This window comes from Elgaria multicarinata, chromosome 14 (assembly GCF_023053635.1).
Source record: "Elgaria multicarinata webbii isolate HBS135686 ecotype San Diego chromosome 14, rElgMul1.1.pri, whole genome shotgun sequence".
Classification (NCBI taxonomy): domain Eukaryota; kingdom Metazoa; phylum Chordata; class Lepidosauria; order Squamata; family Anguidae; genus Elgaria; species Elgaria multicarinata.
In genome coordinates this window covers 17716075-17735902 of record NC_086184.1, presented here as the reverse complement: position 1 = coordinate 17735902, position 19828 = coordinate 17716075, and the positions used below count along the sequence as shown (strand labels likewise).

General features: G+C 48.8%; 1 protein-coding gene across 1 annotated transcript; it reads left to right on the top strand.

Moving 5' to 3' along the window:
• The first annotated feature begins 1137 nt into the window (after nucleotides 1–1137).
• On the top strand, nucleotides 1138–17743 carry EXOC3L1 (exocyst complex component 3 like 1). The gene is made up of 13 exons (XM_063140999.1): nucleotides 1138–1189; nucleotides 2460–2620; nucleotides 3858–4077; nucleotides 4814–5489; nucleotides 7031–7148; nucleotides 8309–8434; nucleotides 8572–8672; nucleotides 11063–11173; nucleotides 11302–11443; nucleotides 12104–12229; nucleotides 14772–14927; nucleotides 15209–15333; nucleotides 17557–17743. Exons 1-13 carry the CDS (start codon nucleotides 1147–1149, stop codon nucleotides 17741–17743), a joined length of 2292 nt encoding a protein of 763 aa, XP_062997069.1. The 5' UTR covers nucleotides 1138–1146.
• The last annotated feature ends 2085 nt before the right edge of the window (nucleotides 17744–19828 follow it).

The window sequence follows — 19828 nt, the reverse complement described above, 5'->3', positions numbered from 1 at the left end:
CAATGTCTTTACATTCCTTGTTCTCGGCTCTCTTTGCCTTGTAATGTAAACCGATTATCTCTCGTTCTCAGACATAAATTACTTCCTGGTGATTTGAGAATCTATGGTTACGACTGGTCTTTAGGTTGAAAGGCATGGTTATCTTCCTTGATAGCGGCTACAATTAAATAACTCTCTGATATGCAGCTCCCGGCTGAACAGTGGGTGTGGTAACCCACTGTAGAAATATCTTGCATTGCAGCACAGGGCGGGAACTGGATTTCTCCGCCCTAAGAACCCCAACCCATTTGTGCACGCCCAGCACAAACCATGACAAACACATAGCAGTAATAGCCAAACTTAAACCACTTGACCCATGAGTGGCTTTTCCTTTCACCTTGGAGCTCTAGCTCTTCAGGCTGGGAGGCACTGATTAAACTGAGCAATGCAAGCTGATTAGGTTCCCTCTCATTGAAGAAAGGAGCACTTCATTTTGTTTGGGTGCACAGCCACATGCATTATTATTATTATTATTATTATTATTATTATTATTATTATTATTATTATTATTTACATTTCTATACCGCTCCATAGCCGAAGATCTCTGGGCGGTTTACAAACCATCTGACCACAGATGGTTTGTCTTAACGCAGGGGCAGAGCAGGGGGGATATCATTTTGGGGGATGTGCTAGGCCCTCAAAATGAAGATTCTGGTTTGGTTTATTTGCAAGTAAACAGATTTTCAGAAAGACACTATAATTCTGTTGTGGTACATGCACAGCATCCATGTTCAGGGGTGCACCACCTCCACGTTGAGGGCCACGCATCATAAGCAGTGGAAAGCAGAGAGAGACATGCATGGATACTGGCAACTGGCAATCCACGTGTGGGTGGGTGGCGTGGACAGGGGCCACCAGGTGCATGAAGGCAGAGCATTGGCATGCGCCTGCTTCATCTGCATTCGCAAAGAATGAAACTGCCCAGTGCATTTGCTGCTTTCCCCGCCTTCCCATTCCTACATCCTGAATTCCTACATCCTGCAGTGTTACAGCACAAGCCCCTGAGGAGCTGTGAGTAGTATCACTGACGGAAACTGCTATTGCTGGCTCTGCTTCCTCAGCCCAGCCCAGCCCGGAGCTCTGAACCTGTACGCTGCAGCTGAAGCTATGGGCACGTCTGCAGAGGAGGACAATTCTGCCAGCCGCAAAGGTAATAATGGGGAAAGTACCATCCGGATCCCGATGGCCATCTTGTTTAGTGGGGTGTGAGGAAGATGTGGTCCTTCCTAGGGGGGCATTGGGGATGCATGTCTCCCATTTGTGTGGATCTCCCTCTTCCCTTGAGGAGAGGGACGTCCCTGGCCTTCTGGCAACTTCCTAGGTAAGAAAAGCCCTTTTAAAATGCCTCGTCCGCTAAACCTGTGCTGAGACCTCAGACTATTTTCTGTGCTCCGCACAGAGAGAGAAAAACTTGCATGTGGCAATAGGAATTGTCATTTCTGGAAAGAAACTTGTCCTGCAAGGAGAAGGAGAAAGAGACTTCGGGAAAGCCAGCAGCTAAATCCGGGGGTGCATTTGTGGTGTTCTGTAGCAGGGCAGGCACTAGCTGCTGACTGTGAGGAAAAACTGTTCAGGGCCTCAGGTTCTGGGTGGGGCTTGATTTCGGCCTGCCAGATCCGAGAGCACCAGGGAGTGCTCCATGTTATTGATTTTTCTAGGGCAGGGGCTCTCCAGAAATTTTGGACTACAACCCCCATACATCCCAGCCAGTATGGGCAATGGTCTGGGATTGTGGGGGTCGAGTCTAAAATAACTGGAGGGCACCTTGCCGCTGTTCTAGTGTTTAAATTGCAGAAGTCAGTTTAAATCACAGCTGGAGGATATGCCTAAGGCCTAGTTCTTACCAAAAAAAGCAAGTTTTGTCCTCGTCAACCTGTGTGTATTAAGGATACACACTTAAGGATGCTTAAGGATGCAGGTGGGAACTCCCTCATGAAAAAACTCATTATACAAAGAAAACTAGCAGGGCAGGGCGAGAACTAGGCCAGAATCCTTCTCCTGCTGTGTAGTTCTCTATGTGCAGGAATTTTTATTGATTGATTGGAGGACCATTGTATCATCTAAGTCCCATCTGTAGCCTGAAGTGGTGCTATCCAGATTTTGTTTCACATCCTACTGTTTAGGAGAGCTACGGTTTCTCTTATTTACAGGGGTGAAGGAACAGCTATCACACTCCAGCCGTTCTCTTAGCACCGCAGACACCAACTCTCTCTTGTCTGTGCCGCCAGCATGTCCTATTCCCTCCCACCCTGGGCCATTGTGTCTTCAAGCACCAGAAACGGGCCCTCCATCAAAATCCTGGCGGCTCCCGCCCCACCTCTCCTAGGGTTATTCAGGCCCAGGCAGTCACATCCTGTTTCCTTCCTGCATCCTATGGAAGCAACTGAGATGGTTAAAGCGACAATGCTTTTCTGTCTTAGATGGGCAATGGCCAGAAGTGGAGAAAGCTGAAAAATTAGCAAGAGGAGCTGCCTTAAAATGGGCGTCTGGGGTGTTTTACCAACCAGACAAACTGGAGGGTCTCGGACAGTATCGGATTCGGGAGATACAACGCAACAGCTCCATTCAGTCCCGCATAAAGGTGGGTGGCCGTGGCAAGGAACATCTCCTGGAACATCTAGGGTTGGCTCTGCCCCGATTTTTATTTTAAAAACAATCCTTTCCAGTTAACTCTTATTCCTGTGCTCCAAACACATTTCTTTCTTTATTTGTTTAAGTTTTCTTAAAATGCTTCCCTTCAGTAAAAATTTTTGCAAGGTTTACATAAAAGGAAAATACAAAAACAATTAAAATTGAAAAACCAAGGCGATCTAAATAGTCGTAATAACACAGGAACTAAAAGGCAGCAAGATCTTTATAAAGCCAGATTGATGATGATGATGACCATCAGGTATGCTTTAGGGTGGATTCCTGCATTGGGCAGGGGGTTGGACTCGATGGCCTTGTAGGCCCCTTCCAACTCTACTATTCTATGATCAGAATGAGTTTCCAGATCCTCACACTTCCTCACAACTCCAACATAAATGAACATAAGAAGAGCCATACTGGATCAGAACAGGGTCCATCTAGCCCAGCATTCTGTTTACACACTGGCCAACCAGCTGCTCCAATGTGAAACCCACAAGCAGGACATGAGGGAAACAGCACCTCCCACCTATGGTCCCCAGCATCTGGTGCACACAGGCTTACTGACTCTGGAGGTAGCACATAGCCATCAGGACTAGTAGCCATTGTTAGCTTTATCCTCCATGAATTTATCCAACCCCTTATAATGCCATCCAAATTGGTGGCCATCACTACATCTTGTGGAAATAAATTCCATATTTTAACTACACACGGTGTGAAGTAGGCACCTTTCTGGTCACATTCTTTCCGTCACTTCTCTGTGTCTTTTTGGACCCTATGTCAATGCCACCCAGACCTTACGCCCCTATTATTATTATTATTATTATTATTATTATTATTATTATTTATATAGCACCAACAATGTACTTGGTGCTGTACAAAATATACAAATAAAACAGTATTTAAGTAGCTTTGATTTGTTCCTCACCTTTCTACCAAGAAAAATTGCCCTCAACCATAAATCAAACTTGATTAAAGCAATATTAAACACATTAAAACCTAGTTAAAAGCACAACAATAGCAGAATAAAAGCAACATCCAACCCAACAGACTTGCTACACTCATGGGTGGCTCTGCAGCCCTGAATTCGATAAAAGGTTTGGGGAGATCCAGATCCGCGTCTCACACATTGCTGACTGTGATGCGTCTATGTTCTCTTTGCCATTGTATCCCTTTCCTTTCTCTCTCTGAAGTCAACTGTGCAGTCCTACCTGGAGGGTGTGAGCATGGGCCTGGAGCAGCTGCATTCAGCTCTGGCAGATGTCCACTACGTGCAGCAAGAGCTGGAGACCGTGCAGCAGGACTTGGAGTCCGGCACCAATTCTTTTTCAACCCTGCAGCAGCTTCGGGAGGTGGCGGTGGAACATGCCCAGCTGGGCGCGGTCGTCCAGACGTTGCCCCAGCTTTTCTCAGGTGAGGCATTCATGGCAAGATGACTTTGCTTTGCGATTTCAATGGGTGGATTCAGAAGACCATTCTTTGCAGACACTTTAGGACAGACATCCATAGATGAGGAGGAATCAGGGGTAGAACACATGGTTTGCAGGTCCCAAGTTCAATCCCCAGCATCTCCAGGAAGGGCTGAAAAAACGTTTGCATTAGACCAAGACTAACGGAACTGATAAGTTGACCTTGTTTTCTAGATCTAGGTTTTCTCTTTACCACATTATGCTTATTTATTTACCGTATTTCTTCGATTGTAAGACGCCATCGATTGTAAGACGCACACTAATTTCAGTACCACCAACAGAAAAGAAAACCCTAAGACACACCCGCGATTCTAAGACGCACCCCATTTTTAGAGATGTTTATATGGGGGGGAAAGTGTGTCTTAGAATTGAAGAAATAGGGTACTACATTTGTATCCCACACTTCCTTCAAGGAGCTCAGGGTGGCGTGCATGGTTACCCCTGCCTTTTTATACATATACTCTCCCCAGTTTTGCGAGTTAGGCTAGGTTGAAAGATAATGGCTGGAATTTGAACCTGGTCTTTTCAGTCCTAGTCAAATACTCTAGCCACTGCACCATACTGTCCTCCTCCTTTTCCAGGTTATGCTGTTGAAGCCTAAAGGTCTTCTTTCTCTGTGTGTGTGTCTCTTTCTCTCTCTCTCTCCCTCCCTCCCTCCCTTTTTTTTCTTCCGCACTCAGTTCATCGACTCCTTTCTGAGACTTTCGACCTCCTGCAGAATCAGCGTCTCCTGGAAGCCCACACAAGGCTCATGGACCTGGAGAGCTTACGGGATGACATCCTGTCTCAGCTGCATCAACACAACCTGCTCAGTCCCTTGCACCTGGCCAGTGTAGAGTCCTACTTCGGGGGCCTCCTGGAACTGAACGACGCCTTGGCCCGGCATCTGTGGCACATCGTGGCCGATGGCACAAAGCTGGTGTCTGAGGACCCATCGCTTTTTGTATCCGCTGTGCGCATCATTGAGCGAGAGGAAGGCATCGATGATGCCCTACTGCTGAGATCCCAGCCTCTTGGCTTCCTCCCGCCAGGGCGCCCAAAGTGCTGGAGACAGAAGTTCTTCCAGGTCATCCAGGACACCTTAGCAACTGCGCATTTCCAGGCGGTGTCAAGCGATGCTCAAGGCCGGCTTCTCACTAGACACTTGGCATCCTTGCAGAGCAGCATCTTGGCTGAGCTGTGCGTTGTGAAAGACCTGATGGTCCAGTGCTGCCCACCTCACTACGACATCCTTGCAGCCTTTGCTGCCATGTATCACCAAGGTCTCGTTGGCCACCTGCATCACATCCTCACTTGGGAATTGGACAAGCAGGAGATCTTTGCCCTCCTCCACTGGGCAATCCACGTCTACCCAAGGTCAGTGCCACTGCTGGTGGGTTTTGTGGGTCATAGGGAAGGGCACCAGGGGTTGCTAATCTATATACATAAAACACTTAGGTATGTTTCCATAAAGGCTTCAGCTGATACAGGTTGCTAAGCAACAGTAACAATGTGTAACGTCAGCTGATACAGGTTGCTAAGCCCCTCACCCGACTCCTCCAGGCTTTCCAAGGTAATCCTACCCCCCTTTCTGCCTCTTCGCTCTCCCGCCCCCCCACCACCACGAAGGGGGCAGCGCCACAGTCTGGAGCATGAGCGAGGCATGGCCGGGGCCCTTGGTGGCTGGGTGGGAGGCCACTTGCTTGCTGCGAGCTGAGCCCCGGCCTAATCTCATGCAAACTGGGCGGGCAGCCCAAGGCTGACAGGAACCCCAGGGAGAGGGGGACACCTGCTCCCCCGACCTCCCTGCCCCCCAGGTCTGCCAGATGGTGCTGTATTGGTGGCCTTCAAGCAGCCCGTGCCCCCGCGATGATATTTGATTAATAAACTTTAAGATATGCTACAACGATGTATGTTACGCCGGGTACAGCTAGTTTTTAGAAAAAAGCAGTGCCGCAGGTCACATTTGCCTAGCAGCCATGCTTCTTTTGAGGACCGTGACCTGAATGCTTGTCCCCGTTTGATCCCAATCCCTTGTCCTCAGAAGAAGAAGCTCCAGAGTTAATGGTTCAGGGAGAGGGCTATGGAAAAGCATCATGAGGCTTCTATCTCCCTGGGTCCCAGTTCTCCAGAAAGACCCCTGAAGTCTGCTGTCTTTTATGCAGAAGAGATCTCATCATCCTCAGATTCTGAGGACTCAGAGCAAGAGGAAACTAGTGTGCCATAGCCACTCTCACATCAGCACAGTCAAGGATTGCTAAAACAAGCCAGGTCCCTTTAAGAGACAAAGCCTCAGTTAGTAAGGAGGTAGGGCCAACCAGCCTAAACCCAAACTCTTATTTAAGGTTCAGTCTTGCTCTGCTACTTGTTGGAGCGAAATACAGACAACCCTGTCTGGTTTCCAGCTCAAGCACCACTTGGAGCTTTCCGTGGTGCTGATCTATTTATGTCTGGCTTACTTGTGAAACTTGGCCTTTTATTTAGACCTCTGTTAAAGACCAGATGATAGCAGAACCCTGCAACCCAGAGTTCTTCACAGGACATCAACAGAACCCACGACCTGAAATGGTACAACTTCTGGCCTGGAAACCTTATCCCTCATTCCTGAGCTGCAGGGAAAGTTCCCTGCACATGTTCAGAAGCACTATTCTTTATTATTTCTTCATGTGTTCCAGAGATCGGTCTCAGCACTGAAATCAGAGTGAGCTCTAGAGCTCATCTTGGTCTGACCCATTTGGACTTGAGGGATAGCTTATCTATGAACCAAGACTCTGCCTTTCAGAATCCCTAGGTTGTGTTGCCCCCTATGCTTAAATACAAGAAATACTGAGCCTGTGACCATATCATATAGCAGTGGGCGTAGAGAACAGCCAGGCATCTTTCAAAAACGTGTCCTGGACCTTCTTGTGGTTCCACAGCTCAGAAATGATGGCACACCCGAACCTTCTCCCTGAAGTGGACGTCTCAATCTTGGGTCCTCTGTTTCCTGTGGATACAGTAAACTATCTGGAGGAGACCTACCTGGGGAAAGTACAGGTGAGTAGGAGGGCCAGGGTCAAGATTCTGGGGATCAAAAAGACATGGACATTGAAGCATAGTGTCTTGGGTTTTGCTAGTTGCGATTGGCCCGGAGCTGCTCACCGCTGCCCCACATGGTGAGCCACATCACTGCAATTTCTTAGTAAAGTTCCAGGGGCTGCTAAATATCACCCCGTGTGGCAAGCTGTGGCGCTACAGCCTCTCAGTGAAGAACTGGCCATTGTCTTCTCCTGGGCTGGCAGCTTTATAAGAGGATTTCCTGTCCCAGTGGAACATTGCCTAAGCAACAAGGTCTACCTGTGCTCTGGAATGTCGTGTGTTTCTGGTCTTCCTTTTGGGCCCTGCCTCTTGCTTTGCCCTTTGAACCTGATTGCTCTTTGGTCCTGAGTCCTGATTCCCAGCTCCTGAATTGCTCCAAGCTGCTGACCATAGCACAGCTCTGACAGCACCCAAATGAACCATGGATGTTCCACCATCCCTCCTCTTGGAACAGATGAATTCTGTTTTGCAGTGCCCGTGGTTTGCAGGTGGGGAGGAACAACCTTCCCTCAAAATACGTGTAAATGTCCTGACAGAGACATCTTGTTCTTCTCTGCTGGTGTGAAACACGTAGGCTTTGCTTTTGAGGCCTTGCTCTCCTCCACCCCCCTCTGCCCACACTAAAATAAGAGGCTGCTGTTTAGCAAAGATTTTCCGACAGCACCGCGACTGTGAAGAAGCAACCAGAGCTGTGCTGCAATCCTGCAGGAACTAGAGGGAATAAGGGGCAAATCACACATTCTTAAAAGCTAAGGTGTGTAAAGCAACCCTGAAAAGCTCCAGGAGGGATCCATTTTGAACGGGAAGGTGGCAGATGGGAAGTGGGCACTTAACCCTTTCCCTTCTGGGCACTTTCCTTCTCCAAATTGCCTCCCTGTTTTTGCCCCACATGGGGTTCCAAACGCAGGCGAAGACACTCTTGGGGACTCCGTGGGGCGAGAGGGCGATTTGAAGTAGGAAAATGTCTGCTGCGGAAAGGACTAAGCCATCAAGGTTGTGCGCTCCTGAACTAAGCAAGGAATGTGTTTGTTGAGTGGCATGCCTGTCCAGTGGAAGGTCTCTAGACCTCACTTAAGAAGAACGGAGTTCCTCTGGATGATCCCGTCATGTCCTTCTAGGCCAGCATCGCTGAGTGGATGCAGAAGGCGCTGGAGATGGAGTTCAAAGAGTGGTTCAGCGAAGAGGAGCCGGAATCAGACTATCAAGGCTGCTTCCAGACCAGTCTACCTATCATTGTTATGAAGGTCAGAAAGAGTCGGGTGGAGAGGAGGAAGAGGAGGCCTAGCTCATTTCCACACGGCGCATCCTTTTAGTCGCAGAAGCAAGCTTGCACCCCTGTTCACCCAATTGCCTTGCTCTCTCCTTTCTGCATCTACCCCAGATGCTGGATGAAAATGTCCGGGTGGCGTCTCTCATCTCTGACACTCTCCAACAGAAGGTGCTCAACATGGCTCTGGGGGAGTTGGAGGCCTTTCTGGGCAGGTCAGTCCTCTTCCTGTATTCCTACCTCATAGTAGGGGTGGGTTGAGAGCCAGGATACGTCTGCCCACCACAGCATCAGTGGAGCTTGCAAAGGATCTTTGGGTCCAGCCCTAGGAGACATTACCATTGCCGCAGGGCTGCTTCCAATTCGATTCTCCATTCACTCGGTCAATTATATTGTCCAAAGACCCTCCAAAACCTGGAACTGGCACCGCTTCATGGGGGCTCATTTCTCTTAATCCATTTCAACTGAGGCTGTATTTCCCATATGAAAAAAGGCCTTCGTCCCACAGTGGACATGGAATGAGACACATTCAGATTATATCTGCACCAGCATTCCTTGCTTACGTTTTGTAAGGCTTTTAAAATTATTATTTAAAGTTTTTTTTTATTTCTATGTTTTTCAGTTACAATTAGAAATCAGCAATTCATTAACCAACACTTCATATTCATTATTACATTTACTGTATATCCTGCCTTTTCCCCTCTTGCAAGGAACCCAAGGTGATGTACGTGGTGTGTGTCCCCATAGTTTTATCCTCACAACAGCCCTTTGAGGTAGGTTAGGCAGAGAGTCAGTAAGTGGCCCAAAGTCACCCAGTGAGCTTCATGGCCAAGTGGGGATAGAACCTGGACCTCCAGAATCCCAGCCCAACACTCCCACCACCACATCACACTGGCTCTCGTATTTGAACGTGCTTGTTTCTGTCGTGTTCCTCAGAGAGTTCCTGCTTTCGATGGGAGTCAAATGATGAGGCCTGCTAGGTAATCTACAAAGCTTTTATTAAGCAGCAAACATCTCTTCTACCTGAAGAGAGTCTAATCTCTTGGAAACTTACCCCTAGGCAAAACTATGCAAACTAAGTGAGACAATTGTCCGACCAAGGAGAACAGGAAGCCCCTTCCCAAATGCCCGTAACTTCAGAGAGCCTGGTGCAGAGGCAGGTTCTGGCGCAATCCTAGTCGGTCCGACTTTCTCACAACTTCCTTCCGGTGTGTGTGTTTTAGCTTCCGGTGGACCGTAGCATCAGCCAGCTTGTCGGGGTGCTCTCCTCCGGAAGAAAGCTCACTTCCTTCTGAGTATGTAGGATTTGGCCTTGAGGAGATAAGCTCTGGAGAGGGCTGACTCCCAGCTGGTGAATCACCCATGAGAGCTTCCTCCCCCACTGGTACAGGCTGGCTGGTGTCTGGTGCCGCCTCTTCTAGGTCCGAATCTGATTCTGATTGATTAGTTGAAACACCTTCTCCCAAAACAGGGGCAGTGGAGTTAGCTATGACAGTTTCAGACAAAACAACCAACGTTCATGTACATACTATCTTTTCAGAGTCACCAGAGACGAAGCGCATCCGAAGTATAACACAATGGGCTGGTTCGCTCATAGTGATAAGCCAGAATTCCAGCTTACAGGGAGAGACAAAGCATGCTGCTCCATGGCGCTCGATTGCTGCCGCTTGGCTCCTCCTGCTAGGAGGAGTGGCTAAACAAACCAGGAAACTTCCATCTGTGGCTTGTTTAGGGTTATAGCCAAACAAGGATTCCTGGTTTGTTGCTCTTCTAACAAGCCAGAATCATAAATCAGGGTTTGTTCTTGGCTTTTGATTCTGGCTTGTTGGGAGAGTTAAAAGCCATGGAATGCTTTTTGTGAACCGCCCAGAGAGCTTCGGCTATTGGGCGGTATAAAAATGTAATAAATAAATAAATAAATAAATGCTAAACAAACCACAGACTGGTTTTCTGGTTTGTTTAGCCACCCCTGCTGGCAGGAGAAGCCAAGTGAGAGTGGCCCAGTAAGCTCCACCAGCATGCAACCCAGTTCAACATACTGCAAATATATAAGATCATTTCTAACATCAATAAAACGGTGTGTAAAAAGAAAAGTTAGCCAGTGTCAATATCACACTCTAAACACAGGATTGAGTCTACCCAGTCTTTTATACACACATGTTTTCAAATTGATATATGTGAAAGACAAGAACTGTTTTTCCAAGAAATCATCTTTGAAATTAGGGAGCAAAGGAGCCCTAATCTGCGTGGATATGTTACCCAATCCAATTCCCATCGTTTGTTCAACCACCCCTTTCGGCTGTGCCTTGGGACGTTTTCCCCATGAAGCCAGTCCCTGCCCTATTGCGTTCTGCATTTCTAAATGGCCTCCAGTGCAACGTGAAGCAGGCTTCTATTTGATGCACTGGCGAAATGGGCTGAATTGCCCCACTACCGCTAGATGAGCTTACTGGCAGCTTTGCATCAGTGTATTTGGTTGCAAGCTGGGAGCACGGTGGTGATGCAGCCACGTGGTGGCTTCACCATGTGCGCCGTTGCACTCGCCGCGCGCCCCGGGACTGCTGAGCGCTCAAGATGCCGTGACGACCTCTGTGCTTCTCTGCAGCCTCTACGAGGACCTGGTGGGATTTGGCAAGGAGCATCAACAGGAGCCCACGGCGTCCAAGTTCTACGTGCCTTACTTGCTATCAACCCTCAACAACTGCTTGGCTCTCAGGTAGTCCCCTAAACCTGAGATTGGCACCTCGACTTTGCCTCCCCTTCCGCGACTGTCGTCCTGCACCCTCTGGCTAGCAGCCTGCCACAAGCCCACTTCCTAAGTGCTCTTCTTCTCTATACTGGCAGCACCTCGATCTCCGCCCTATATACAGCTGGGGCATCATTCTTGGAGCCGACCAAGATGCCGTGGTCCCTGAACGTTGCCCTTGAGAGGACCCAGAAGAAGGCGTGCCGGCTGCTACTGGAGGAGATGCTGGCCGATCTTCAGGTACGCATTCGTTGCCGGGAACCTTTCCCAGCCTATGGAAAATGGAGCAGGGATTCCCACCTCCGTGGTGTGATGTACCCTTTATGGGGCTGCCCTGTTTTGATTGTATGGAGCTACAGGGTAGCATACTGAACCAATTAAAATTGATTAAAACTATACATTAAAATGCAACAATTTTGCATCGTGCGTGTGCAAGACATTGATGTTTTGCGAATGCTGAGATACAGTGCTCACCAAAGATGGCGCCTGGTTTTGTGGGGCAAACACGGGAAAGTCCCTGCATCTTAAGCTTCCAGGGACCAGACTCCTGATAAAACTGAACGGGTGAAAGCTGTGCCAACCATCTGCCCTGGCTCCATCCAGCACCTACCCAAAGGAGATCCACTAGAGCTTGAACCTTCAAAAGGTTTTTGAACAGGGCCTTTTAAAGCGATCTGTGTACGTGTGGCTTTCTGCGTGTACCCGCCCTGGGTATATAGTAGTGTGCCATATTTATAACTGAGTTCTATGCCGTTATCTATGACGTTTGCCTGTATTTTGATTGCTGCTTGGTAAACTACTCTGAGCAGGAAGGAGAGTCAGGGGCGCGGCAGGGTGGGAGGGCAGGGCATGAGAAATACCTTTTAGAAACAAATCTGTAAATCTCTTGTTTTGCCCCAGCCTCTGTTCGCACAGCTGCCTTCCCATCAATGGCTGTCTGACGAATCCCAGCTGATGAGCGGCTTATGCAAGGAGATAAACAAGCACGTGAAAGCCTTTTGCAGGATTCGCAAACCAGTCAACGCGGTAAGGTCCTCCTGCCGCTGGGGGCGATGGCGGTGGGAAAGACGTGTACACGACTGGTTGGAATATGCTCCCTTTCTAAATATTGCTTCTAGAACAGTGGGTCCCAAGATGTCATTGTCCTCAGAACATAAAAGGAGCCCTGCTGGATCAGACCAAGGCTCCATCTAGTCCAGCACTCTGTTCACACAGTGGCCAACCAGATGTCAACCAGGAGCCCACAAGCAGGACATGGGTGCAACAGCACTCTCACACCCATGTTCCCCAGCAACTAGTGTGTGATACTGGAGGCAGCATAGAGCCATGAGGACTCGTAGCCATTGATAGCTATTACCAGAGAGCTTTGGCTATTGGGCGCTATAGAAATGCAATAAATAAATGAATGAATAAATAAAAGCCTTCTCCTCCATGTGTTTATCGAATCCTGCTGAAGCCATCCAAATGGGTGGCCATCACTACCTCTTGTGGAAGTGAATTCCATAATGTAACGATGCGCTATGTGAAGAAGTTCTTCCTTTTATCTGTCCTGGAGCTCCCATCCTCATCCCTGACCATTTGCCATGCAGGCTGGGGATGATGGGCATTCTACTACAAAGACATCTGGGGACCCGAGGTTGGAGCCACTGCTCTAGAAGGGGGCATCTCCCCAGTGCAAGGTAGGGCAAGAATAGTATCCTGGATCCACCAGCATGCAGACGTTGGCTGGATCAAATCATTGGTCCATCTAGCCCAATGCTGCTTACTCCAACAGGCAGCAGCACCCTAAGGTCTTCCTGGCTCTCCCATCCCTAAGATCCTTGTAACTAGGATCACACCTGGTCCCTTCTGCTTGCAGTTCTTTAAGCGATGGTGCCGATAGAAAGTGGCCTTGTCAGACCATTGGTCCATCCATCTCAGCAGTGTCCTAATACCAGGAGCAGGCAGCGGAGGCTAGTGGCTCCGATTTCGGTGTGGCCGTGAATCCATTCTGGGTTTCAGTCAGAACCAGCCAGGACTCTAAAGGAGCTGTCCAAGGGGCCGAACCCTATCCCCAAAATGGGTTTCAGAATCTTGGATGTCTCCTTTAGCGTTCCGTCTGGTTCTGACTGAAACCTGGAGCGGATTCAGCACCCCGATGACACCGGAGCTAGTAGGCTCCACTGCCCGAGTGTATACCTGTATGCGACACGTGTTTGTTTCATTCCTAAATTGCTGTTTTAGTTGTATACTTCAAAAGATCTTCAACTTTTCTCTTCTCCCAAGCATTTAGCAATATGTAATGAGCCTGGGTCTGCTCTTTGGCTCATCATTTGTAAAGTTGTTAGAGTGGTTTTAAATGTATGTGCATTTTGCATGTTTTTGTGGTTTTTAATCTTTGTATATTGTTTTTAAGTGTTTTTCTTTTATGCAAACCACCCAGAAAGCTTTGGCTATGGGGCGGTATATAAATGCAAATACTTTATTTATTTATTGCACTCATATACCGCTCCCATAGCAAGGGCTCCCTGGGCGGTTTACAGAAATTCTACACCTCTATGCAAAGCACCCACAGTCTCAAGCACTCGCAGCATAAAGGAATTGGGTTACACTATAGCTATATAATTCTGGCCTAATCTACACCAAGCCAGATATTGCACTACGAAAGCAGTATATAAAAGGCAGGAGCCACACCAAGCAGGATAGAGTGTGTTGAAAGTGGTATATGGCATGTGTCAATGAGCCCCAATAGTTGTCAGTGCACTTCAGTACTGCTACAAAGCTGTAGTGTGGCTCCTGCCTTTTATGTACCGCCTCGTGTGGCGCAGAGTGGTAAAGCAGCAGTTTCTGCAGCCGAAACTCTCCCCACGGCCTGAGTTCGATCCCAGCGGAAGCTGGTTTCAGGCAGCCAGCTCAGGTCGACTCAGCCTTCCATCCTCCCGATGTCGGTAATATGAGTACCCAGTTAGCTGGGGGAAAGGTAATAACGGCCGGGGAAGGCAACGGCAAACCACCCCGCTATAAAGCCTGCCAAGAAAACGTCAGCGAAAGCTGGCGTCCCTCCAAGAGTCAGTAATGACTCAGCCTTCCATCCTCCCGATGTCGGTAATATGAGTACCCCGTTAGCTGGGGGAAAGGTAATAACGGCCGGGGAAGGCAACGGCAAACCACCCCGCTATAAAGCCTGCCAAGAAAACGTCAGCAAAAGCTGGCGTCCCTCCAAGAGTCAGTAATGACTCAGTGCTTACACGAGAGGTTCCTTTCCTTTCCTTCATTCCATAGTGCAATATCCTGCTTGGTGTAGATTAGGCCAATGGCTCATAGAATTCAAGCTGGTGGGCAGGGGGGAAGTAGTTGGGGAATTCTCATGGGCCGCAACCAGCCTGCAGGCTGCTGATGACCCACCCCTACTGTAAACACTTCAGAAGTGCAGAAGACTCAGGTTCAGTGGACACATACACACACACATACACAGAGAGACCACATTTCTGCCTGATGATTCAGTGCAGCTCCAATTAGGAATAGCCAGAATGACCAAGCCACATTTCTCCCCCTTCCCTGCACTACACCCGCCCCACTTGATGTCCAGTATCTCCTGTCGGAGACCGAGCATTTGATCATGGGCCAATACGTGAGGGCCCTCCTGCAGAAGCGGATGGTGTGCCGGAAGGCGGAGGAGAGGAGCCAGATGGCCCGGCGGATGTTGCAAGATGCCGCTCAGCTGGAGGAGCTATTCTGCAGCCTGGTGAGCTGGGAGAAGGGAGTGGGGAGTGGAAAGAGCACGGCAGCCATTAAGGTTCCCCCAGGCACATTCCAAAATGGCGACCGCCGCACCACGCTGATTACTTGACTCATTTCAATCCAGGTTCAGGCCTGGGTCCGGTGCCAGAACGGCCTCGGTGGTCCTTCTTGATCTTTACCACGAGGATAAGGGGCCCCATCGCACAGTCTTGGAACTGCTGGGCTTTGGTCTCCGCTGTGTAGGGCGCATTGCCTTGAACGCCTCCTGCTTCCTTTCCCACCCAGGGCCTGGAAGAGACCGAGCAGACCCTCAAAGTGATTGCTGATCTGCAGGAGCTCATCGGTCTCAGGGATCCTTCCATGCTCAGCCTAGAAGTGCTGGGATTTGTGACGAAGTATCCCGATATCAGGTAGGGGCCTCACACACACCACAAACCCAGCTACCAGATTCCCACCTCCTCCGATCTGCATTTTGCCACTCAATTGGAAGTGCCTTGCCACTTTCCCTCCTCTAGTCTAGTGCAGCCTTCCCTAACCCAGTGATTTATTTATTTCTTGATTTATTTATTTATTTATTTATTTTATTAAATTTATATACTGCCCCCATAGCCGAAGCTCTCTGGGCGGTTTACAAAAGTTAAAAACAGTGAACATTAAAAAAGTATGCAAAATTTAAAACCATCAAAAATATAAAAACAACAGTATAAAACAACAGTATCCATTTAAACAGCAACAGTTCGGGGGTTCATAAAAAAAACAAGCAAACTTAGCATATGTTGTTAAATGCTGTTAAATGCCTGGGAGAAGAGAAAAGTCTTGACCTGGTACTGAAAAGATAACAATGTTGGTGCCAGTCAAGCCTCATTGGGGAGATCATTCCATAATTGGGGGGCCACCACTGAGAAGGCCCTCTCCCTGGTTGCCATTCTCTGAGCTTCCTTCAGAGTAGGCACTCGGAGGAGGACCTTAGATGTTGAGCACAATGTACGGGTAGGTTCATGTCGGGAGAGGCGTTCCATCAGGTATGGTGGCCCCAAGCCATGTAAGGCTTTATAGGTTAAAACCAGCACCTTAAATTGGGCTCGGAAACATATAGGCAGCCAACACAAGTGGGCCAGAATTGGTGTTATATGTTCGAACGTTCTAGTTCCAGTTATCAATCTGGCCGCTGCATTTAGCACAAGCTGTAGCTTCCGAACCGTCTTCAAAGGCTGCCCCATGTAGAGGGCATTGCAGTAATCTAATTTGGAGGTTACCAGATTGTAACACCCATCATCCCCACCCAGGGTGGCCAATCCTGGGAGCTGCGACCCAACACCTCTGGAAGGCACCAGGGAAGGCCGGATCTACCACGAATCTAGTCCTTGCTGTCTTTGACGTCATCTAGCGCCTGCCGGCTTTATCGGGAAAGCCGTCTCACTGTGGATAAGCTCTATCAGCCTAAAGGCGACAGCCACAGTGCTCTCTGGCAAAGGGAGGTCACCTGATGCCTTCCAGGTGTTTAAGACTACAACTCCCATCAACCCCTGGCCATGGCCATTCTAACCGGGGTGTCGCTATCCAAAACATTTGGAGGGAGTCATACCACTGCTCTAAGGGGGCTATAACTACACATGTCAGTAAAGATGAGATTAGAAATCGGGTCATTGCTTTTACTTTAAAAATAAAATACCAGGGGGGGTGTGTGTGTTGGGAGGGGGGTAGTCAACAGTGCACACAATTCGCATCAGGGTCTTATCTTGACCACAGCGCTTTTGCTGCTCTTTCCCTGGAAGCATTGCAGCTGTGGTGTGGGACCATTCATCTTCATTGCAGGAGGGACCGCGGGCTTTCCTGGCTGAAAAGGCTACAGCGCAGTGGCCATGTGGCCCGTTGAGCCCACCCCACCCCTCTGCCCTGCCTTCTCGGCTTACCACGTCCTATCCTGGGCCTTGATCCACTCCAGGAACACCATCAGGTTGAAGCCAAAGCAAGGTCACTACCAACAGACAGAAGAAAGGAGGTGGTGACCTCACAGCAAAGGGAAAAGACAGCTACTTTTCCAGCACGCAGTTTCATCTCAAAAGCCCGTGGTAGCTGCAAGTTGGCAGTTGCATTGTACAATCGGCACAGCGCCACTGTGCAGCCACTACGGCTACGCGGGGCGTATAGACAGCCCCAGGAAGAAAAAAACCTCCCGAGGATTTTGAGAGGTTGAAATTGCAGCTGGCAGGAGGCAAATGTAAACCTGCTGATGAATCATAATCCTCACCCCCACGCCTGGTATAAGCATTTACTTTTAATGTCATCACAATTGCTAATCACAAAGTTAGGGTCACCTATAGCTCAAATGTTGGGGAGAGTTTTTCCAGCAGCAACTCTGTGTTGGCTGCGCAATTCAGGCTCGGTGGGTAAGGTAAGAAGAAATGAGCTCTTTGGGCCTTTGAAGAAATGGGTTTATTATGTAGGCTCTTCCCTTCCCACCAGGAGAGGGTCTCAGGTGGAGCTGCAGGTGAGCTCAAGGGCTGGCTGATGGGAAACAGGCCACCCCAACCAGACAGGTGCCCTTCTGTTGATCTGCAGGCTCTTCTGCAGAGCTGGTGGCAAAGGGACCGAGGGAGAGACCACCTTTCCTCTTTCTGTCGTTTCTCCAGTGATGACCACATCTCCACGCTCCTGGACCTGCGTGGCGACATCTCCAAAGAAATCCGCCATAACGTGCTGGAGATCATGGCGCAGAATCCTCAAGTCCTGCCTGAGAATTACGAACCCATTTTTAGCAACATCTTGGTTCCCGCTCCAGAGCCGCCCTTCTGCCTCGGCAAGTCGAAATGCGCCTGACACGGCCTGGGATGCTGCAAAAGCAAATTGCCAGCTGCATCAGGGTTCCAGGAACAGCTGCTGGCGACCCTCGGCAGGGTGGACATTGAGTGGGTTTGGGTTTGTTGTACTCCAGTTGGTTTCCAGTTCAAAAAACCCAAAACAAAACCCTCCCCTCCACACACACACACAGCCACATCCCAGTGGTTCAAAATACACTGTGCCATTTGGAAAGAAAAGAAGTAAATTGGATGGTGTGCGCTGTCTCTTGCTTTTGCACTCACAAGTGCCTTGTGCAACCTCAATATTCAAGCCTGCCCAACCTAGAGCCACGCACGTGGTTTGGACTTCAACTCCCATCAGCCCCAGGCAGCATGGCTAACGGCCAGGAATGATGGGAGTTGCGATCCAAAACACCCGAAGGGGACCCAGCGGGGCAAGGCTGCAATATTCTATATAAGATTGTAGTCAGGAGTATCCGCCCTTGGCTTGTCTCGTGTCGGGTGTCGACGTAGGCTCAAATGTACCCCACCAACCCACTTGTGAATTCTGTGTAACACTTGTGTGTGCTAACGAGCGCGGGGGAGCACGTGCCTTGTAGTGTTTGGAAAGGATGCCTGGGACTGGCCAAGGGCAGCTAAGCTACCCCCCCGCCCCTCCACATCGCCCCTGCCCAAAGACCATCACTGATCGCATTTATCTTGCACTTGATGCAAGCAGGGTAACGTGTTGCTTTTCTAACAGAATGGTCCACACCATGTAAGCTGTGGAGCACAGACAACCTATTCCTCCATTAAAGAGCATATCTATAGACACCACGAACCTGCTTTTTACTGCTTTAGCTGCCACGGCGTTCCCGGAAAGAATCCTGGGAATTGTCATTTGGTTAGGGTGTGGGAAATATTTTGTAAGAGATCCCCAGCCTTTCACACAGAACTAGATTCCCCAGGGTTAATCTTTACTTACTTACTTATTGCATTTTTATACTGCCAGTCAGCCGAAGCTCTCTGGGCAGTGCACAAATAAAAACCATAAAACACAAGTATAAATTTTAAACATTAAAAGTTTACTCTCTTCCATCCAGATTTTCGTGGCAACTCCCCTGCCCCATGGGACGTTCACTGGAATGCTCTATAAAGCTCCTGGATTGAATCTTTACTCGTCGCATTCATAACGTCTCCGACCCTTGAGAGGTCTGTGACGTCTCATAAACGGATCTAGTGTGTAGGGGGGTGAGCAACCCTTTTGCGGCTGGAAGCAACATTCCCACTGGAAAGATCTGTTGGGGGCTGCATGCCAGTTATGAGGGGCCCCGGCCAAACATGGGCCGGGCCACAGCTGTCCCAGCACACACCCTTCCTTTCACCTCCCACCCATCCATTCCACATTTTTCATTCCTTTTGCCTCCTCCAACATTTCTCTCTCCCCCCCTCTCCCCCCCCCTTTCTCTCTCTTACCATGCTTTCTCTTCCTCTACTTCCATTTTCAGTTGCTTCCCCTTTAGGGAATAATCATTTAAGGGCCCAATCCTATGCATGTTTAGGGCTTCTCTACACTGAGGCGCTTATCCTGTGCTCATCATTCCCTACTCATGGTTGTTTATGGGCTCCTTAGATGACATTGTGACCCTCAAGTTTTGCTTCTGTGTCTAACCAGCACTTTTGGCGTATTTTTTTTTAGAGGGGAGAAATCCTGCATTTAATTATGAAAGGAAAAGAAAGCATGGTTTTCTCTTGTGTATTTGTGCTATTCTGCTATATATAGCACAGTGCCACCTAGAGGTTATGTAGCTGAAAAGCAAGAAATGAAATGCCCCTTGTGTAGAGCGGTGAAACCGACGAACAGCCTGGTATAAAAAAGTCGTTAGAGAGGAGAAAGGCCTACAACTCCCATCATTTCCCAGCCAGCATACAAGTGGTAGGCCTGTTTAAACATGCATAGGATTGCGCCCTCAACCAGTTTACATCTTTAATGAAAATATGCCCTCAATAAGCCTAATGCTTATCGATGTTCGAGATTTCTGTGGCTCTGATCCAGTTAAAGTTAGTCATGAGTAAGTTTGTTTGTTTGTTTGTTTATTTATTTATTTTACTTATATACCACCCC